General features: G+C 48.1%; 1 protein-coding gene across 8 annotated transcripts in view; it reads right to left on the reverse strand.

Moving 5' to 3' along the window:
• SPTAN1 (spectrin alpha, non-erythrocytic 1) overlaps nt 1-22,395 on the reverse strand; it is a 61,328-nt gene that overhangs the window by 32,656 nt on the left and 6,277 nt on the right. For 4 of the 8 annotated variants that reach the window (XM_027616924.2, XM_027616923.2, XM_027616922.2 and 1 more), the window contains exons 2-20: nt 17,233-17,472; nt 16,157-16,282; nt 11,913-12,053; nt 11,393-11,539; nt 9,300-9,433; nt 8,986-9,130; nt 8,754-8,908; nt 7,719-7,854; nt 6,379-6,480; nt 5,373-5,510; nt 4,790-4,900; nt 4,014-4,091; nt 3,719-3,874; nt 3,276-3,480; nt 2,592-2,773; nt 2,008-2,251; nt 1,694-1,816; nt 930-1,147; nt 41-133 (exon numbers count right to left, since the gene is read on the reverse strand). In XM_027616924.2, coding sequence (XP_027472725.1) covers nt 41-133; nt 930-1,147; nt 1,694-1,816; nt 2,008-2,251; nt 2,592-2,773; nt 3,276-3,480; nt 3,719-3,874; nt 4,014-4,091; nt 4,790-4,900; nt 5,373-5,510; nt 6,379-6,480; nt 7,719-7,854; nt 8,754-8,908; nt 8,986-9,130; nt 9,300-9,433; nt 11,393-11,539; nt 11,913-12,053; nt 16,157-16,282; nt 17,233-17,469 — 2,871 coding nt within the window. In that variant the 5' untranslated portion in view covers nt 17,470-17,472. Of the gene's footprint in view, nt 1-40; nt 134-929; nt 1,148-1,693; nt 1,817-2,007; nt 2,252-2,591; nt 2,774-3,275; nt 3,481-3,718; nt 3,875-4,013; nt 4,092-4,789; nt 4,901-5,372; nt 5,511-6,378; nt 6,481-7,718; nt 7,855-8,753; nt 8,909-8,985; nt 9,131-9,299; nt 9,434-11,392; nt 11,540-11,912; nt 12,054-16,156; nt 16,283-17,232; nt 17,473-22,395 lie in introns of those variants that run through there. The other 4 variants (XM_027616928.2, XM_027616927.2, XM_027616926.2 and 1 more) reach the window with 1 other exon arrangement.

The following is a 22,395-nucleotide window of genomic DNA, read 5'->3' on the forward strand; positions in this document are numbered from 1 at the left end:
AGCCCCCACTGCACAGCGGCTCAACAGAAGCCCAGCTCACCCGGCACGACTGAGCCTGGTCCCGCAGAGCCTGGATGCTGCTGCCGTAGGCACTGAGGTCCGACATCAAAGCTTCGTGTTTCTTCAGTAGAGCCTGAAACCAAAATCACACACGGTGACCCCAGCGCAAGGAACTGGGGCGCCCCAGCCACGCTGCCTCACTGACCCGCTGTCCTCCCAAGATGTGCTCAGTTACACGCTGATTTGATGACCTCCCGCTCCACACTCTCTCCCCGTTTCTAACGAACATCAAATTTGGAGGATCTATTCTTTGTGATTCGTAATACTGTCTTCTCTCCCTGCCCATACGTGCCTACGCGGGGCTGGAAACAGACACGGAGACAGAAGGCACAATATCGCACATGTGATGAATGCCCCACCCGTCGTAAGAAATCAACATCACCAGCAAAGCAAAGCCCTCCCCGTGGCTACTCCTCTCCTCGCCGCACGTGGGGCCTTCACTGTCACCCTCCACCACCGCTGTCCCCTCCCCGTCTTCTGGGAGAATCCTGGATGCTGCCTGTTGTCATTCGACTACTCCGGTTTTTGTGCAGACTGGCAAACTAAGAGTCAGTACAAGGGCTACATCTAGCCCATCACGAATAAAATGTCAGGAGTTTCACTCAAAAACATCAATTACTGGCAAAACACGGGCTCATGGACATGTGTGCACACGCATGTGGAGAGAACAGATGGGTAAGAATGGCACAATGCCCATGGTAGAAGGCAGTCTCATCTCTCCTCCTGGCACGACTGTTTCCATGGCGGAAGTAAGTAACAGGTTGTGAAGCACCCTGGAAAACCAACAGCCCGGAGGCCGCAGTGCTGCAGGCGGCGCGGTCACCACGGGGCCCCGGCCTGAGCGCTGGCCGGCCCGCACGCTCGCTCACCTCCGCGGAGTCCTCGTCCTTCCCGTAGTCGGTGCTGCCCACGATGGGCTCCTTCTCCCGCAGCCAGGACTCGGCCTCGTTGGCATCGGCGAAGTACTGCTGGGCCTGCAGGGAGTCTTCCAGGTCCTGCCGCCGCTGGGAGGCCTTGGACTTGAGGGACTCCCACTTCTGGTTCAGTTCGCTGAGCTTGATCTTCACGTCCTCTGCAGCAAAGTGGCCTGGAAGGTGGGCGAGGGAAGGGAAGACGATGTAAAGGAGGCTGCCACATCGCCAGACAGACAGGTCTTCCAGGTACCCACGGCACCTCCAGGATGCATGCGAGCCAGGCCCCGATGAATGCCCGGTTTTAGGAGAGGCTTGGGTCCCAACCTTTTAAGCGATCGGCTCAATTTTTGCCTCCTTGAGCCATGATCTCTTTCTGGACCCTACGAAGCACCAGAGATTGGACCATAAGGATATACTAAAAGCTTAACAGCGCCACCCCTACTCCTTGCTCACTGAGACACGCGCCAGGCTGCTCCACTCTGTCCCCTACTTGACCTCACTCGACCCTCCAAACTACGTCAGGAGTAGGTGTCATCACCCGCATCTCACAGGTAAGATGTTCAGATCGAGAGCGTAGGGTCTAGTCAAGATCACACAGGGAGGAGAGAATGGGGAAGGTACTCAATCCCACAGCCCAATCTGTACTTAGTCCACGTACTTAAGCAAAGAAAGGACCTAAGAGCAATAGCAAAGCCACTCCCTGGATGGTAACCACTCACCTTCCTCCACCATGGCGTTCCCCTTCTGTGTAACGGCTTTGATGCGGGGCTCATGCCCAGCAATTTCTGCTTGGAGGGCTTGGTGCTTCTTTAGCAGATTTTGGACTCCAATCAAATCTTTGCCTGAAAACAGAAACCGCTCCCTGGTCACCCAAGCCATCAAGAGAAAAGTCAGCCCTGTCGTTCTTAAGATTCCACCGGGGTTCCAGTTTAACTGAAACTTGACCTTGCTTGTTCTGACACGCACCTCTTTTATGCTATAAGGGTAGAGCCCCTTCTCAGACTTGATTCTTATCTGACGGAAGCAGACTGACCTCTGTTGGTGGATGCAGCGATGGGCTCTTTTTCCCGAATCCATGTCTCCTCATCCTCGACATCACGGAAGAGCTGCTGCAAACGTAGAGAATCAGCCAGCTTCTGCTTCCGGGCAATCATGGGCTCCCTGAGAGCCTCATAGCGAGCCACGAGGGCTTCCTGCTTCTTCCTGATGTTTTCCGCATCAAAATGGCCAGCATCCTGGAACTGGCGGGCCTGAATGGTGATGCCATCAATCCGATCCTGGATATGGGAGAGGACAGAGGCTTGAAAGCGTGAACCAGCATCGGCAACTAGGTTCTGGACTGACCCTACTTCAAGAGTGGTTTGATCATATACAAAGAAAAAGTAACACAATTGTCTCCCCAGCCCGGAGTATTTTTCTGCCATCTCTTTCCCTCATTGTGGGCTTCCAGAAAGTTCTGAGGGAGTTTAGTTGGAGAACAGGGAACACATAAGGCTACCTAAGAAAATCAACACCTTTTATCCTTCCAAAAACAAGTGTGGTCTGGACGTCCCTTGCCGTTCTTCACTCCTGTTTCCACACCACTGACCTGGCAACAGCCCCCAAGTCACACTCTACCTGGTGAGCAGCCACATCCGCCTCCAGCAGGGCATGCTTCTTCTGGAGGTTCTGGACGTTGGTAAGATCTTTGCCATAATCGTCCGAAGCCAGGTGACCTTCCACTTCATACAGCCACAGCTCAATATCCTCAACATTGCGGTTGAACTGCTGCTGCTGGTTCGCCTCGCGAAGCTTTATCCCTGGTCAACGGAGCAAGTCTGATTATCTATCTGTTAACACTACCTTTCTGCCAATACCGCTCATGAACAATGGCCTCTTAGTGAAGGACCAGGGGTCAGGATTGTCGTTACTGCTTCACCTCCTTCACAAAGGTAAAGAAGACAAATGCTGACTTGGAAGTTCTGTAAAAAGCATTCTGACCCCTGTGAGAGAAGAACGTCTGAGATTTACTGAATGCCCTTGGCTCTCACCTGAACTTTGATTTTCAGTGATGGGGCCCAGTTCAGTCACAGCCGGTTGACCGAATCACCCCCTTCTGACTCAGGCTCCCCCACTGACCAGCAATGTCAACCACATTTGCCACATCAGCAAAGCATTGAGAATGTAAGGCAAGTAACTCCTGTGGGGGATGAGCCTGCGCACCCACCTTACCTGGGTGGTTTATGTTCCTACACTTAATGAGGAAGGGACGTGGAACCCCGCAGCATTCCTCTCACGACCCAGGGAGACAGCTTCTCTTACCCTTCAGTTCAGTGGCTTCCAGCAACTTCTTCCATAAACTGATGACCTCATTCATACGAGCTGCTACCTCATCTTTGGCATAGTGGTTGACATCAATCAGCTTTTGCCCCGCTTTCTCCAGGGCGTCAATGCGGCTCTGGTTGGCCGAGAGCTCAGCCTCAAAAGCCTGATGCTTCTGTACTTTTCCTTGTAGGTTGGAGGGGTCCTGCCAATAAAAGGAAGAAGGGGGTTCTACCTTGCACCTAAGTATGGTCAAACTACCCTACAACGTACGTTACATTCGTACTTCTCTTTATGGGCAGGGGGTGGGGGTCGAAAACAGCCTACATTAAATAGTGAGGTTTTTGGAATTCCCTATTTCTTTCTTCAGCTACAATTTATCTGTGTGAAGTGCCTTTAGCTTCCCGTCCAAATGCTACATGGCAATGCCGACAGGACATTACTTTATAAGCTTCATCTGTGGCAGTTTTCATCTTCTCATTGACCCAGCTCTTGAGCTCATCGGAGTCGCGGAAAAACTGCTGCAGGTGGAAAGAGTCCGCCAGCTGGGCCCGGCGACACATGGCTCTCTCATGAAGGGCGTTGCGGCGGCTCAGCAGCTGAAAGACAAGGAGCCGTGTAAATCTCTGATTCCTACTCCCCAGGGATTTCTGGCTCAAGAGGCTACAAGGCAACACGCGTCTCAGAAGGGAAACCCGGGGGTCGAAGGGAAGGCACGTGGAGAAGCCGGGAACGCACCGCATCTCGGCGGGTGGCCACGTCGTCCATGGCGTAGTGGTTGTTCTGAATCAGCTTGGTTGCAAACTCATCCAGTGCCTATGAGGGAAGAATCAGGGCTGTTCACTGGTAGGCACATGGTTGCACAGTGTGGCCTCCAGAGCGAAGTAATTACTGACAGGTCACAAAACACTCTAAACTGTAACACAGGTCAACGTTTCTCCTTCGCTTTTGAGTGTTTGCTTGGCGTTATTAGTCAGAGACAACATCGTCACGCTAGCTCCCTTCAGGACAGGAGACGTCTGCTGTAGCTGATGTCAGGACACATCAGACAGGATCAGACAGGGGTCACCAACAGGTCAGCAGCCTTCCAGTTCTTGCCTCTAAGAACTGTTTTCAAGGGGAAAAATACCTCTCCATGAGCTCTAGCTACCTTTACTTTTTAATTTTATTTTCTGAAGATTTTAAGTAATCTCTACGCCCAATGTGGGACTCACGACCCTGAGATCAAGACTCGCACAGTCCACCGACTGAGCCAGCCAGGCGCCCCAAACTCTTAACTACTTTCAGTGGAAGGGAAATGTCAGCGTGGAGGCTGACATCAGGAGAAGATCTAATCCCGTGAGCTATGGCAGGCCTCCGCCGAAGCCGTGCTCCGCCACCACCGTGAGCTCTGAAGCCCCCCCCAGGGGCGCCTCTCACGCAGATCCTCTATCATGTCTCCTCGGAAACCCTCAAGAAGAATGGACTCTGGGCTGAATCTAAGGATCACCCAAAGGTACAAGAAGGGGTCTTACTGTAATTTTTTCCTCCTGGGCACTGAGGGATTTCTCAAAGTCCTCATGCTTCTTAAGGAGCGCCTCCACACTATCCAAGGAGTCTCCCAAGTCTTCGTTCAGCAGGAAGGCCTTGAGAAAGGAAACGAAGTGCTCAGAGGGATGCCCTAGTCCTTTCACCCCGTAAGGCTTTTGGCAAGCAAAGGATACAGTGGCCAAAACATGAAAAGGAAAGAGATTCTACAGCTATTAAACTTCTAAGATCTCTTCCAGAAAGCTTAACATCCTTTAGATTCACTTAACACTAATCTAAGAATAGGGTGAAGTGCTAAGTTCCAGACCAAAAACACCCAAAACGCCTCTAGAGTAAGAAGCGATCCCACACCAGTGCACTCCTCTCTAAGCCTGGGGCCTGTCCGGTGGGCTTCCAATCCCAGTGGCGGAAGGAAGGCTGGCAGAGCTGCCAGGAACCGCTTGACGAGCCTTCACCCGATTCATAACCACAAATTTCCTGGTAATTTCCTGCCCATAATAAGCCAGCCATCTGAGCAGCAGACGAGAGAGAAAAGAAGCCGTGGCGGGCAGGCGGGCGGGCGGACGGTACCTCCTGCTTGCTCATCCAGTTGTCCACCTGCTCAGTGTCACGGTAGAAGAGCTGCAGGTCCATGCACTGCTCGTACTGCTGCCGCCGCAGCTCCCACAGCTCCAGCAGGGCGGCCCGCTCCTCGGCCAGGACGCTCAGCTGGGAGGAGGACATGGGGGCCATGGGCGCAGGGCAGCTTGGCCACCGCCCCCCCCCCCAAGGCAAACAGAAAGGCTGCCCTTGCATTTCTAATCCTTATGCTCATCTTCCGGCCTGTTTTCTGGTTGGCAAAGGGGGCGCATCCCATTCACTTGGGTCAGCCAAGTCCCAGGGAACCACACAAATCCCTAGTGGTTTGTATGTTTATGCGAATTAGGAGGGAACTCTAGTTAATCTAGAATTAATTTACTGCCATCAAATGATGTTAGGTCAAAATGCTAAGGAAACTTTAGGTAGAAGGAAAAGGGCATCTTTCTAAAAGGTGGGCAGTAAAAATGGGAGTAAGGCATCTCAGCTGAGAAAGGCTGACTGGATGGGTGTTCCATAAAACATGGGAGGCTCACAAAGGCCCCAGGCGTAAGTTTTAGGCTCCACAGCTGACAACAAGTGTGTCTTTGAAACGTCTCTTCCTAGTCTACACAATCTTAAAACATCATTCTCTAATGTTCCTCAGGTATCTTCATACTCAGATCCTGTGGAACTTGCAAATTGTGTACACTTCTACGTATCATCTGAAAGAAAGTGGTTTCCTCTGGCTCCACCACTAACGTAGGACTCAACTCCCTGCAAAGTCCCCTTTAAGTAGGAAGTGGGTCACAAATGTCCCAAACGGTTGGAACTGTCTCCCTCTGATCAATCACCATCCTACACATAGGTCTTCTTTTTCAGTCTCTCAAGAAGCTGCCCCTGAACTTCCCGGTGCAAGCTCTGTGGAAGCTTCTCGCATACCATGGCGACGCAGCCTGGATATTAGAGGATGGATAACAGCTTTCAGAGACTTTCAGTTAAAGAACGTCTCCTCTCTTACCTTCTCCCTCACTTCATCTGAGGCATAATGGCCAGCAGCAAGCAGGGCCTGTCCAGACTCATCTGCAGATTTAAAGCTGTCCTCGTGAGCATCGATTTCACCCTAGAGTGAGAAAAGGCACAATTTATGCCCAGCAACTTAGAAAACAGAGACGCTGAATTTCACACAATTGTTACAAATCAGAATATCCCATCTCCACCAAGGAGCAGGATCAAAGAGGGGGCCAGGCTCCCTAACATCGGTCTGGGTTATCCAACCACGAGGGCACCATTTACTGAGAACTTTTTGCCACTGGCTTTTCAGGCCACCTCTGTCAAAGCCTGTCATGTTTCCATACATTCAAGGCTCTGAGCCCCGTCTTCTGTTCCACTGGGCTCTCTGCCCTCCTTATGCTGGATGGGGGGGATTGAGGATTTTATAGCACCTGGTAGGGTACGTGCTTCCCCTGATCCCACCCTGTTCTTCAAAATTGCCTCAGCAGGTTTTGAATTTTTTTCTTCCAAATCAAGTTTAGAATCAGCTTGTCTCATTCCAGAAACAAAGAAAGACCTGCAGGGTTTCTGTGTGGAATGGCACTGAGCGTAAAGATCCTGGGGAGAATTTTTCTACCTTCACAAGAGATCGTTCCAGCTGTGCACGAGATAAGATGTTCCCCTTTAGTCTGTCTTTCTTCGGTCTTTCAACAAAGCCTAACCACTTTCTCCGCAGATGTCAACACAACTTTTGTTAGATGTATTCCCAAGTACGTTATACTTTCTGATACAATTATAAGTAGCATTTAAAAAAAATGATTTTTCTGTTGCTAGCGTATTTGACATTCATATATTGACTTTCTTACATCTACCGTATTAAAACCTCTCAGAAGGCTTATACTAATAATTTTTTACGATCCTGTTTCATAGTGTTTTCCAAAACTACCAAGCCACAGAAAACCTTTCTAAGATAAAGCCTATTAAGAGCTCATAAAACCAGTTTCCTGTGGAACATAGTTTAGGGAAAAACCAGAATAAGAAATTTAATTACACCAAATATGAAACTCAGCATTTAAATGAAGACACTGTTTAAGATGGTACATGATTGATGTACAAAAGAGTAGCACCTCCATCTTGCCAGGGCGTGGCCTCTCACTTTTACGGACCACACTTAATCTCCTGACATTTAACCTGTTTCACCATCTATGAGAAGCAGGCAAAGCCAGTCTCCAAAGGCAAAACCAACAACAATCCCATGGTGAGAGCCACCTGTGAACAAATTTCAGCCACTCTGGCTGTAAGTAAGAGTCCCACCCCGATGTGTTACAAGCTAAGGCCTTTCCTTCTGGAAGATGTTGGAGACGCTACCTTGTGCTCCTGATGCCTGTCCAGCAGGGCTTCAGCCCCGGCCACGTCATTGGCGAGCTCATCGGCATTGATGAGGGCTTTCATCTCAGTCACCCAGCTGGTGAGGTCACGGAAGTCAGCAAGGAAGCGTTGAAGTCTACAGAAAACCAAGATAAGCCATTAGATGTTCCCAGTGGAGAGCCCGGATGAAAAATGCCTTCCTAAAACTCTGAATTCTGTCCTCAGACCATGCCAACTCTAGTCCTGGGACACAGAGGATTCTTCAGTCTGACCACAAAGGAAAGCAAGAGAAAGATGCAATCCTTTAAAACCTAGGTTGTGTCCATCCCTGTAAGTCCCCAGTCTGGTCCCTTCTCTCCAACTTCCTGGTCATTCCCCAGTTCCAGCTCTGCTTAGTTATTAGCATTCTTTCATTTCCCAGTGCTTGATTTACTCAATTTTACTGTTATATTCCACTGGTGCTCTGATCGCTAAGGAGAGATTTCCACTTCTACTGGTCATAATACAGCAACATAGGACGGAAGAATATTCATAAAGTCATAAATACGACACACACACACACACACACACTTTCCACTTCTACTGGTCATAATACAGCAACATAGGACGGAAGAATATTCATAAAGTCATAAATACGACACACACACACACACACTTTCCACTTCTACTGGTCATAATACAGCAACATAGGACGGAAGAATATTCATAAAGTCATAAATACGACACACACACACACACACACACACACACACACACACACACACACACACACACACACACACACACACACACACACACACACACACACACACACACACACACACACACACACACACACACACGCGGCAGAGTGGCCAGTCTCCAAACAAATACGGCACAGGCAGGAAAATGCCACCTGCACCTTCTTAGTACAGGAAGCTGGCAGGTGCAGAGCAGCGTTCTCAGTATGCACAAGGGACCCCAAAGCCCGCCTCCCCGACTCTCTAAGAGATGTCCAACGGCACGGGTCGCTGAGTCCCAGGAGAGGAGTCCCACCTGTAGGAGTCGTTGAGGCGGGCGTGTCTCTCGGCCGCCAGAGTCCGGATCTGCTCCCAGTTGGCGATCAGCTCCTCTCGCTTCACCTGAATCTGCGCAGCGCTCAGAGGGTGGGACTGCTGCAGGCGGTCGGCCTCGGCACACAGGGCTTTGACCTGGAAATGCCCCCCGTGAGACTGTGCCCGTGCCCCCTGCTAACTTACGTATGGAACCGGCTGCTTTCCGAACCCACCTTGTCCTCCAAAGCAGCAAGATCTCTCTCCAAACCCTCGTGCTTCCGCAGCAGAGCCTGAACGCTTGCCAGGTCGCGGCCGAAATCGTCAGAGGCCATTAACTGCTCCTTTTCCTTAATCCAGCTGATAGTCTCATCCACATCCCTACGGAACGGAGACACCAGGGCAGCCACTTACAGCAGCTGTCTAGGGCCGGGGGTGCCACAGCGGGCCAGGCCCCAGGTGGATCCAGCATCTTCTTGGCACATGCCATATACTCGACCTGGCCCCCCAGGTACGTGCCCATGCCCAGCAGCCCGCCCTGGCTCAGTACCTGTTAAAGCGCTGAACCTCAGCCGCCCCGAAGAGCTTCCCCTGCCTCTGAAGGGCCAGTCCCTTCAGCCGCTGCCAGGCTGCGTTCACTTCATCCTGCCTGGTCTTGATGGTTCCCTCCTCGGGGTGCTGCTCCTACGTGAGGGACAGCAGACTAAGAGAGGTCCAATGGCACAGGTCGCCGAGTCCCAGGAGAGTCCTGAGCCCCTGGCTTGTCCAAGTCTCTGCCTCAGCAAATCCTCATCTTTCTGAAGAAATACTGCTTTTATGCGTGAAATGAAGCCAAGCTTGTTTAAAACTAGCTTCCAAGGGCACCTGGGCGGCTCAATCGGTTAAGTGTCTGACTCTTGATTTCGGCCCAGGTTGAGCTTTGGGGCTCTTGAGACCAAGCCCCACGTCAGGCTCCACACTGTATGTGGAGCCTGCTTAAGATTCTCTCTGTCTCCCTCCCTCCCCCGCTTGCTCTCCCTCTCAAATAAATAAATAAAACTACTTCCATTTCCTCTTACATAAAAAGGGAAGGGTCATTATCTATCCCTTGGAGTAGATGGTGAGGCCATAAAGCAGTGGCGGGTATCAGTACCAAAAACCTTTATTTATTTTTTTATTTTTTAAAGATTCCATTTGTTTATTTGACATAGAGAGAGAGAGAGAGAGAGACAGCGAGAAAGGGAACACAAGCGGGGGCAGAGGGAGAGGGAGAAGCAGGCTTCCCGCTGAGCAGGGAGCCCGATGCGGGGCTTGATCCCAGAACCCTGGGATCATGACCTGAGCCGAAGGCAGACGCTTAACGACTGAGCCACCCAGGCACCCCAAAAACCTTTCATGTTTTAACAACACTTCAGCTGCAACTGTGGGGTAGCCTCACCAATGCACCCATGTCGGTCCCAAGTGCTGGGAAATCTGTTATTTTGAACGTTCATGAGCCTATCAAGCATTCCTTCCCGTAGACACGATCTTCAGGGTTTGCTCCTCACTTCAGACTGGAGCTCTTTCTTTAAAAGTATCCTTCTCCACCAGCCACATTTTGGGTTTTGTTTCAATAAAAATAACATGTAAAGTAACAAATGAAGCATTTCAGGGTTCTGGGGTCCATCTGTGAGATCTCAGGCGTGGCCTGACTGCTCTTCTCAGCACAACCTTGGGATGCCCCAAGATTCTGGGGCAGGGGGTGGGGGCTTACTGTGGAAGGTGAGTTATTTCTGAGGAATGCTGGCTATTCTTTCATCACCGGCCAGAAAGGGAACAAGTACCAACCCTGAAGCAGATCTGTAAGTTTAAGATTTAGACCCCCAAAATCAAATTTCCCTGAAAGCAAAAACTCCAGCTCCTGCTGTTGGACATCTGTGGAGTACTCTGATGCCTGTCTCGGCATCAGAGGGGAAAGCAGCAGCTTACCGGACCAGGCACATGGGCAGTGCAGAAAGGTTACAGTATCCCCTCTTAATGGCTCAGGGCCACCAGTGGAGAGCCCATTCATTACAAGGTTGCCCAGGTTCCCAAGAGAGCAGTCAGGCATCAGTGGATGCCTGCCAACCCTAAAGAAGCATTCACCACCACACCCTCATCTGGGAACCCGACACCCAGCTTCAGCAACCCAATAAAAGCATCGCCAAGCCCTACCCGAAAGTGGGTGGAGGAAGCAGATGAAATGAACTCTGCCCTTCCTACCTGTGGCCACAAGTTAGAAAGCAGTTTCTACCTTAGAAATAATCAGCATTGCTGCATTACTTAGATCTAAACAAACCTCTCAGACATGCTTACCAAACCTTGCTCACTCAGAAACTAGGGAAGTGATCATCAAAATTTTCTTCCGGGGGTCCCTGCGTGGCTCAGTTGGTTAAGCATCTCCCTTAGGCTCAGGTCACGATCCCAGGGTCCTGGGATCGAGCCCCGCATCGGCCTCCTTGCTCAGCAGTGAGTCTGCTTCTCCCTCTCCCAAGCCCCGTGCTTGTGCTCTCCTCCGCCCCAAATAAATAAATAAAATCTTAAAAAAGATAAAGTTATTAAAAAAAAAAACCCAAAATTTTCTTCTGAAAACACCAGAGTTAATATTATGATGTGGGAAGAAGGACATAGCACATTGCTACCTACCTGAATGAGCTTGGCAGCAAACTGGTTCACTTCATTAACTCTTTCTTCATGGGCAGCCATATCTGTTTGAAACTCTTCAAATTTCTTCTGTAAAACCTCCACGTGCTCCAGGTCCTGGCCCAGCTCCTCAGAAGTCACGATAGCTTCCTATTCGGGGACCATACCAGAGCCAGAGTCACCAACCCCTGGAAACGATGGCTCCCAGAAACCCAGCATGAACGAGGCCCACGAGGATGGGCCACGTTCGCTTTAGCGGATGCTGGTTTATCCTGTGTGATCTTAGCTCTCCTCCTTGTTAAAAGGCTGAGCGCATGACATTTCAGTGTGAGACTCCAGGTTTTAGAGTTCCAGGCGAGCACCCGCCAGGGAGCAGCTGGAGCTGGAGCAATCCCACTACCCGCCTTCTGCCACTCACACAGGCTCGGCTGTGGCTGCCGGGGTGGGGGGTGCCGGGGGGGGGACCCTTCCCTCGCTCTTGTGAAGGGGAGTTACTCTGCAAACCTTCCCCTCGAAAACATACCTTATCATTGATCCAGTCCATCACGTCCTCACACTCTCGCAAATACTGCACCAGCTTCTGGGCCTGCAGCAGTTTGACTCCCTTCTCCCGCATCTTCTCCAAAAGCAGCTCCCACTGGCGGTGCAGCTCCATCAAACGAGTCTGCACCAGAGATCATAACCATTTCTATGGGATCTGGCTCCTCCACAGACTTCCCATGAGTCAGAAACCCCACAGCTCGGAACAAGTCTTTCTAAAGATAATCTCTGCTGCCCCCTCCAAAGATATTCCCGAAACGGAGGGAAACCAGAAATCTGAGAACTGGAAAGAAGAGACACCTCACCGTGGTTCCGTAGGTCTTAAAGAACAAAATAACTGACCTTTCGCAGGTGGAGTTTTTTCCAGTTTACTTCAGGGGAATTATATTAGACTATTACTGATATTACATTACTCATAATTTATGTTCTTAGCAATGAATCGTTAAGTGGGATTCCTGGGTCAGAAGACCCCTGGGGAAGGAGAGAGGAGGAACTGACACGGAAACTGAGCAGAAATTCCTCAAGCGCGTGTTCTGAATTGTGGAGAGAAACAATGCAACAAGAGATCTTATGGGCATTGTGAATGCAAAGAAATAATGAGGAGGTCCAAGTCAATAGGAACACCTTCATATAAAAATAGAAGAGGGCGCCTGGGTGGCTCAGTCAGTTAAGCGTCTGCCTTCGGCTCGGGTCATGATCCCAGGTTCCTGCGATCGAGGCCCGCATGGGGCTCCCTGCTCAGCAGAGAGCCTGCTTCTCCCTCTGCCTCCCTCTCTGTCTCTCATGAATAAAATCTTTAAATAAAAAATAGTAAAAGTAGAAGAGATGGAGCCCTGAAACGTAATCAGCGATCGAAAAGGATTTTTGGTAGAAAAGTTTTGGAACTTCGATGAAAAGATAGTTTGTGGTCCAATACATCCAGGTTGGGTTTACTTCCAACTTCACCCAAGTGGCAGCCCCAGGCTCAAACATACTCACTTCCCAGCATCTTTGGGTACCCATGGCACAGTTTCTAGTAAGGACCTGCCCACAACTGGGGGGATCCAATCATCAATTCAAGCTTCCGGGATGCTTTCTGGTATCTAATCCAATCTCCATGTGTTGCCTATGCCTACCCAAGACACTGGGAGTTTCCAGGTAACACTGGCAGACCAAAGTAAAACACACGACAAGGCTGAAACACTCACAGAAGTCTGGGATCCGCCCATGGTTGAGACACCCCTCCCAGCCAGCTAAAAACTTGAAAGCCAAGGGACAGCCAACATGGGTGGATCCTCTTAGAAACAAGGGTGCATGTTTCACTTCAAAGGAGAAACAGCAGGGGGAAATAAATATTCACACAATTCACTTCCACCACTGCAGGTTGCAAAGCAGCCTGCCAATGGGAAGAAAGTGAAAGGCACTCCAAGGCAGGGGGGAAGGAACGGGCAAGCAGCTGCAACTCAATACTCCACCTACTCGGATGTGGGACCCGATGTGGGTGGCGGTGACTATGGGGCGCCACGCTGTCCGGTACGGTGTGAAAGTCTAAACCGGCGACAGAGAGATTATCCAGGACATAGAAGCAATCTTTACCCTCCACCCCCCACCCCCATGTTACCTGCCTGCCAAAAGCTGTTACTGAGTTACGGAGCCAGATAAAGCACCAAGCCAGGATCATCATGGGAACTGTGAGCATGACAGTGAAGATTAAATGAAAGCCCTTTGCTCCAATTAAAAACGAGACCACCGGAGGCTCACAGAAAACCTCACCCTCAAGTCCGTGGTCAGTCCCTCACAAAGTTCTTTTTCACACCGTCGGGGAAAGAACTAGGGCAAGGGCGCCTGGGTGGCTCAGTCGGTTAAACGGCTGCCTTCGGCTCAGGTCATGATCCTGGAGTCCCGGGATCGAGTCCCGCATCGGGCTCCCTGCTCGGCAGGGAGTCTGCTTCTGCCTCTGACCCTCTTCCCTCTCGTGCTATCTCTCATTCTCTCTCTCTCAAATAAATAAATAAAATCTTTAAAAAAAAAAAAAAAAGAACTAGGGCAAAGCCCGCTCCAGTATTGGAACCACCCTCCCATTCCTGGTGTATCTGATCTCGTAAACATTGCAGGTTAAGAGTCCAGTTTCCCAAGCACGCTGCTGTTCGAGAGTGTGAGCGGGCAGGAAGGCAAGTGCACTTGGGAAAGGCACAGAAAGCTGACAGGGTGGAGGTGAAGTCCTGGTTCTGACTCAGGTGGATTTCTCAACAGGGGCATGAGCAAACAGCAGGAGCTTTCAGAGAAGCAGCTGGGTGAGAAAATAAGGAAAGCCAACAGGAATGAAACAGAGCTTGGAAAAATAAAGCAAGTAATTGTCAGTAGACAAAGAAAGGCGTGGACTGGAATTCCAGTTGCCATCTACTAGCTGTGGGGTTTGGAGAAGCTACTCAAACTTCTCCGAGCTTCAGTTTCTTCTCTTCCATACCGTGGGGATGATGGGTACCTAGTGAGTTTCTAGTGAAGAGCAGAGACTACCTGTGTCAAAATGGCAAAGTGTTAGCACATAAATAGCTACTCAACAAACGGTGGCTAACAGCACTTTTAAATGTTGCTTTAATAAGATCTCCAGGAGGAGGGTCATTACTAACAGAGCTGAATGAAGTGAGTGTGGGGTGTCCTCTTCTCCAGATTAATCACTAAAGTCAAACACTCGATCTGTTTCTCTTGTCCCACATCTGTAGCCTGGTTATATACTATTACAGTGCCACGCACTCCGGGCAAACAACTTCTATCAAGCCAATAATAAGGCATGCTGCTTTCATTTACTTTAAGACTGTATACAAAATAGTGAGAAAATGAGCAGAAAGATATTTATATTTAATTGCAGAGACACATGGTACATATTTAATTACAGAGCTACATGTTACATTACCCAAATGGGTTGAACGTAATTAAATAGTTGGTCATATGGTATTCAGAATTTACTCTTATTTCCTACTCACAATCATTACTAGTAATAGTTAATTATTAATAATCATCTTAGGGCTGATTGCAAGTCTTTAATATGAGACTGCAGAGTCTATTAGTGCAAAAGAGAGACAACAAGTATTTATTGTTGAAAACCACTAGACCAGATCCTATGGGAATGAAAGCTCCACAAGGGTGTCAGGGAAGAGCAGGGGGCGGGGACGTTTCTAGCTGGGGCTTATGAATGCAGCTTTCATCTAACTTTCCACAACTGCCTTGACTGGTAAGGGACTGAAAAGGCCAGTCCCTCAAGGGAACGTGACTTTGGATGACAACGAATAAGACACAGAGATAGGAATGAGGTAAATCAGAAACAGGTAAGAGCATCTGTTATGAGAAACTGAGTGTAAGTGTACATACTTTATCCTAAAGAGGTTTGCTTTCCCTTAGTGCCTTGGTACTGGCCATGCTAAACCAGAGGAAGATCAATTATCAGTGAACTGGCACCAAACAAGCCAAATCAAAGAATGCAAGGATGCCTGCTTCAAAGTTGGCTATATCAATCATTATGGTCACCGAGCAACAGGTGCTACAAGTCACTGCTCACAGCTGGACCCTTAACTGGCTTGGGGACTAAACCTCAGCAAACCACCTCCTAGGGCAAGCCACCAAGACCCAGAACTCCAGTTTTCAATAGAGAATCTTATGGTGTCTGTGATTAATCCTATTGATCTTTGGGTCCTGATCCCCAAATTCATGAACTTCACTAATATGCTCTCCCCTTTAATTACCATCTATAAATTTAGGTTTCATTTGCATAATCTTATTTAAAGTATAATCACATTCTCATTTGTTTTACAAAAAGAATATTAATTTCCCCACTGAGCAGACACATACTTGTTTATATTCATACTGAATCATCATATGACAAAGGCAAGATGTGGGTAACTCCTTTAGGAGACTTCACAAATTCTTAAAAGGCTAGAAAAGTGGGGTACATGGGTGGCTCAGTCGGTTAAGTGGCCGACTAGTGATTTTGGCTCAGGTCATGATCTCATGGTTCATGGGATCGAGCCATGTGTTGGGCTCTGCACTTGGTGGGGAATCTGCTTGAGATTCTCTCTCTCCTTCTGCCCCCCACACCACTCTCTCGCTCTAAAAGAAATAAAAATCTCAAAAAAAGCTAGAAAAGTCTTTTTTAGAAACCCTAACTGGCATTTAATCCATATTCCTCCACCAACCAGATGCCACCCATACCAGACCAGATGGCCTCCCGTAGCAGGCACTACTCCTACTCACCCTTATGGTTTCAGATGCAAAATGCCCTTCTGAGATCATCAGGTTTCCAGTTTCATCCAGTTTAACAATGGCTCCTGAGTTGGCCTGCACTTCAGCTTCGAACGCCTGATGCTTCTGAAGCTTGCCCTGTTGGCAGACCATGAAGTGAGCCACAGCTGCAACCACAGGGCCTTCACCATTCTGCCCTCCCCCCTCAGGTCCCCTTACTTCTCCCCTCTTGAATCCTGTTCCCTCTAATTAGGGACACTCAGCATCACCCATTCCTCCCCACTGCTCAATTACTCAAATACTCTGACCTCATCTACACTGGCTTTTGGAAGCTTGGCCACTGAGGACCACCACCTTTGTTTAACTTTACTGTCTATCAGGAAATTAGCCTTTATGTGGACATCCAATCCCCTCTAGAAATACAGAGCCACACCAACAATTTTCTTAGCATGTACAATTTACTCTTGGATAATAACCCAACCACATTCACTCATTATATGACACTTTTTTTCTCTTCTTGGATGACTGTGGTATAGTAAGAGAACCATGTGTTCCACCTGCTAAAAAAAGTCTTTCACCAAAATCAATGAGAAGGAAAGCTTTGTCCTTTTTAAAAGAACAGCTTTAGTGAGGCATAATTTATATCACAAAATTAACTTCGGTTACAATTCAATGATTTTTAAAGACTTGCTTTTGATGTAAGACCAGTGAGTTGCTTAAAGAGATGCTTAACTATAAATTTCCACCACCAACATTGTTAGCGTGCCTTTCTTGAAAATTCATATTCCAAGGGCTCAACCCAGACCCTCCCCAGAAACATGCTGAAGTACCACCAACGGTTGCAAGGCAGTGGTTTGAGAACCATCAGCTTGAAGCATCCAGAAAAGCTAAATACCTGCAAGACTTCACATACACCCTTAGCGTGTACAGTATAACACACCAAAGGCTTTTCAGAATAGTTGGTCCTGCTGATGTCTGATCTACATTCTTCTTGCTCAAGGTCATAATTAAATGACTTTGTGTGATTTGGGGGCAAAAACATTTGAGCTCATGAGTTCTGACAGGAATCTCGGGGAGATGAGACACACCTGCAAGTTGGTTGGGTCTTTATAATTCTCATCAGATGCGATCTGTAGTTTCTCCTGAATCCATTTCTCCAGCTCCTCGGCATCTCTCTGGAAAAACTGGAATCGATAGGAGTCTTCAAGCTTCTGGCGCCTAAGGGTTGAGAGCTCCTTGAAGCGGTGGTATCTGTCTAGGACCTGCTGCCGCCTCTCCTGGATGTCCTCTGCTGTTTCCAGCACTTTGACCCCACTTGGGTCCATTTTCTGAAAAGACAGAATGGCCTGAAATAAGCAAAAGACCGAAGTGGACTTCATGGAATCAACCTTTCTGAAGGAAAGAATTACCAGATAGCCCTGGCAGACAAATGAAAGGAGAAGGTAGTCCCTTCTCAAGACAGAATAATGAGCCTTGATTCTATCCCTTTGTGAAAAATAGCCATCCACTTGCGGCAACACCTGCCTACATCGGTTCCCCAGAGGATGCCTAACCAACATCGCAGCCAAATGCAGAGAAACCGGGAGAACTAGAGTTTACCAGCAATTCTACATGGGCTCTAAGGATTCAAAGGAAATGCCAAAGTGGTACTCAAAGAATTACTGAAAAATCCATTCAAAAGTCCTTTCACCTGGTCTCTATATTCCATTGTGTGGAGATTAGAAAGAATTTACTCTTACTTAAATCAGTTTTTCTAGCTTTCCAGATCTCAGCCTGTCATCCAATGAAGAAAAGGGGATGATTACAGAGTAACAGAGTCCTTAACATCAATAAGAATTTACCTAGTCAGGGATGCCTGGGTGGCTCATTTGGTTGAGCGTCTGCCTTTGGCTCGGGTCATGATCCCAGGGTCTTGGGATCGAGTCCTGCATCGGGCTCCTTGCTCCTTGAGAAGCCTGCTTCTCCCTCTGCCTGCCGCTCCCCCTGCTTGCTGCTTCCCCTGCTTGTCTCTCTCTCTCTCTCTCTCTCTCTCTCTCTCGTTCTGACAAATAAATAAAATCTAGAAAAAAAAATTTACCTAGTCAGAGCCCCTGAGTTCCCGGTTTTTGGGAAACATCAACCCTCAAGTCTTCCTCAGGCTACCAGAGCGCCTGGCCAAGAACAGGCTGTGTTGCCTGTGAATGTGCACAAAAAAAAAAAAAAAAAAAATCACAGTGCAACTTTAAAAAAAAAAGGGCGTGGTGAGTTGTACACCTGAAACTAATAAAAATGGTATGCCAACTATACTTCAGTTTTAAAAAAATTCAGGCTTATGTCACAAATACTTGCATTACATAAGTTTTAAAGTAATGGATGCTTTACGTAAAGATTAGTAGCGATTATTAAACAGGTAAACAGGTGGTCATGCATCTAAATCTGAATCTGATACTAAAAATCAGAAATCTAAACACAAGAACAAGAAGATGTGTGCAAGGTTTACCCTGCTTTCCGCCCACCGACTACTGTGGACAGCACACTGTGGAGCTCAGCCTCAGTCTCTAGTTTGCCACAACTGCAGGCTGACAGAGGAGGCAGCACTCCCCACAGCACTCAATCTGCTCCAACTTTAAATCCCCAGATTTCTGGACATGTTTAACCAAATTTTCAAGTCAAAAAGAAAACTTGACTTATTGATGGGCAAAACCCAGAAGATGCTACCCATGCTCATCAGGAGTAAGCCTGATTCCTCTAACCTACAGACCACAGCAGGAAAGAGGTACAGACTAACGACAAAGAGCTTCTAAATGTGTCAGTACCACATGACCTTGCACGGGCCACCTTCCTGTGCCTCAGTTTCCTACAATGATTAAAAATGACAGGTGAAAATGAGGCATCTCGGGACCCTTCCAAGTGTCAAATTACATTCTACAGAAGATTCAGAGATTTGGTAAGAAAGCAGAACAGATAAAACTTTCTAGCCTCTCTGGGTATTGTCCCATAATTTACACATGGTATAAAAACCGTGTTACCCAGGAGACATTTCAAAGTTCTTCTTGTTCACCTGGCCGGGCTAACAGCAGAGGGTATGCAAGCTAAGGACTAGGCAGGGAAGTCTCAAGAGTGCCCCCAGCATCCAGCTGGGAGGTAAACAGCATTGGTGGGATCCAGGTGAGGTCAGTTTTTAACTCTACGGGGATTAAAGCAGGTTCAAGAGGTGGCAAGAAATCATCCACTACACCTGATCAACTCTGAGGACTACTCTACCTCTCTAGGAAGCCATGATCGTTCTCACGGAGAGCACATGAGCTGATTCTAGCCCTATCACCACTCCTTCCAAATTATTCTCCATGTACTGACCACTTATTTTGTTGTACTACTGTTACCCCACAAAGTCTGACTGATTGATTGATTGATTGACTGATTTTACTATAAAAAGAAATATATTCTTGGCCACATGCTCCCATGCTTTAAGGCCTTTTATGGCTCCCTTCTGAGGGAGGAAAGAATCCAGCTCTCGGGCGCCTGGGTGGCTCAGTCGTTAGGCGACTGCCTTCGGCTCGGGTCATGATCCCAGGGTCCTGGGATCGAGCCCCACATCGGGCTCCCCGCTCCGCGGGAAGCCTGCTTCTCCCTCTCCCACTCCCCCTGCTTGTGTTCCTGCTCTCGCTCTCTGTCAAATAAATAAATAAAATAAAATCTTTAAAAAAAAAAAAAGAATCCAGCTCTTTAGCAGGACCTTGTGATTTGGCTCAACACATGTGACTCCTATCATCTCTCACCCATGTCCCCTACCCTCTAGGAATACTGAAATATTCTTTCTCCTCCAAATACAGAATTCTCTTTAAAGACTCTAAGCTAGGGACGCCTGGGTGGCTTAGTCAGTTAAGTGTCTGCCTTCAGCTCAGGTCATGTTCCCAGGGTCCTCGCTTGCTCAGCCGGGAGCCTGCTTGTCCCTCTGCCTGCCACTCCCCTTGCCTGTGTGTACGCTCTCTCTCCTTGACAAATAAATAAAATCTTAAAAAAAAAAAAAAAGACTCCAAGCTATTTGCCCTGGCTTCCTTTGTGTAGAATGATCTGCCTCTCCTCTGCCTAGATAACTCCCATTTATACCTCAATGCCCAGCGGAGAGGAGTAAGCTGTATGATCTTGCCTCTTTCTCAAGCTGTACTCAATGCTCCTTCCTTCCCTCCTTCTCAGAATCACACTTTTCTACAGATTTACAAAGCACGTGTAGATACTTCCCACGGTATAATTAGACGGAGCAACCTAATCTTTGTACCCCTGATTAATGGCACACACGGGCCATTAAGAAATGTGTGTTGACAAATAACCAAGTATATGCTGAGTGCCGTAGCTGCCACGCAGGAGATTGGAATTCACTTGTAAAAAAGGTGGGGACAGAGCTCCATCATCCACCCAAGTTACATTTTCCATATTGTCAAATTGGAATTCCACCCAGGTAAAAGCCATTTGTGACAAGAACTGCAAATGGAGAATGAAGCTCTACAACTAGGTGTCAGCCTACTGAGCAAATGGGAATTACTAATCTTGGACTGAGCACATGGCAGTACGTTTTGAGAAATGAGGTGGCCTTTTCCCTCCAGTCAGGTGTGCCCTTGGTGAAACAGAGCTCAAGGAGGCAGTTCTGTTATCAACAGATAGCTGTGTCTAGAAAAAGTTATCTTCTATCCTTAAAACCCAAAACTGAGGGTAACCTTAAAAAATTAGATGTCTGGGGGCACCTGGGTGGCTCAGTCGGTAAGCATCCAACTCTTGGTTTCGGCGCAGGTCATGGGATCGAGTCCCACGGAGCATGGAGCCTGCTTGAGATTCTATCTCCTCCCTCGGCCCCTCCCCCCTCCCTCAAATAAATAAAGTTGTTTTGTTTTTTTTTTAAGTAAACATCTGTTCACAATGGAGTGGAGTTTCTGTAACGATACTTCATTACAACAGGGAAGTTCTGGTTCACACTGCTGCCCTAAGAATCTCAGCCTCTTTGGGTTTTTGACAAGGATCACTACCACACTGACTAGAAGGTAAACGGGATTTCACTCACTCACCTGTCTGCTCCAGCCGTACCTCTAATCAGACGCCCACACCAACTCCAAGTTACAGGCCCTGGCAGGGCCCATTTCCCAGTTTAGAAAGTCCCCGTGGTCAGGAATGTTCTCTCCTACTCCCAGATTCACCACCGAATACCATACAAACCCCTCCAAGTCTAAAGCAACTACCTTGTCCTCTCTGCAGTCCTAAGTCAGAAGTCTTCACTCCCCCCATGCTTCTCTCTAGAGCACGTCACATTCTGCCAGGTTTTCTCCCGGCCATTTTTGTGATTCTTTAGTAAATTCAGAGTTCCTAAGGGACTATGTAAAAAAGACCTTATCTTCCTCTTCCTCTCTGACCACAGAACTCAGCACACAGTAGAGCAGTTACATTCTGAACCTGGAAAGAGAGAAACTGTGGCACTTCATTATTAAGTAGGCAGGGGACACAAGGTCATCTAATAACCGAGTCACAGAGCCTAGGGGGGTGAGCCGGGATCCTCTGGTTCCCAGACTAGCGTGCCGGAACCAATGATTCTGCACATGACTGCAACTGACATATTCTTTTATTGACCGCTGTTTGCATATTCATTCCTTTCACTACCTCTTATTTTTCCCATCACCACTTTGGAGGGAAGAAAGGGGGAAGCAGATATATTAATTATTCAAAAAAATAAAAATTGGGCTCCTGGATGGCTCAGCCGGTGCTGCATGTGACTCTCAGGGTCGTGAGTTTGAGTCCCACACTGGGTGTAGCGATTAAATAAAAACTTAAAAAAAATTTTTTTAATCAAGAAATATTGTTTTTGTAAGATTGAGTCTTAAGTTAGTAAACAATCAGCGTTAAGAAATTATACACTTCCTTTGCTCTACTCCCTTGAGAAACCATTTAAGATTAAAAAAGAGCAGGACATTTTGTCTAATTTGCTCCCTCACAAAATTTTCTGGCAACAAAATGTGCCAAGGAAGGTGTAGTTACGTATGAAACCACCACAGTGCACGAGTTCCTGCAAGATGTCTGAGTCCTTAGATTAATGCTTAGGGCGTCTGTCCTGCCTCTTCATACACAGGATTCACTGCATTTCGAAAATCCTTTAGCTGCTATGGAAATTTCTAAGAAATCTCACTGGGGAGCAGGCCGTTTATGACGAAGCCAAGAATCCCCAACATAATGCGGCAAGGGCACCGCCTCAGCAAGTCCCCCTGCCTACCAATCCAGGGGGACAGTCC

Source organism: Zalophus californianus, chromosome 13 (assembly GCF_009762305.2).
Source record: "Zalophus californianus isolate mZalCal1 chromosome 13, mZalCal1.pri.v2, whole genome shotgun sequence".
Classification (NCBI taxonomy): domain Eukaryota; kingdom Metazoa; phylum Chordata; class Mammalia; order Carnivora; family Otariidae; genus Zalophus; species Zalophus californianus.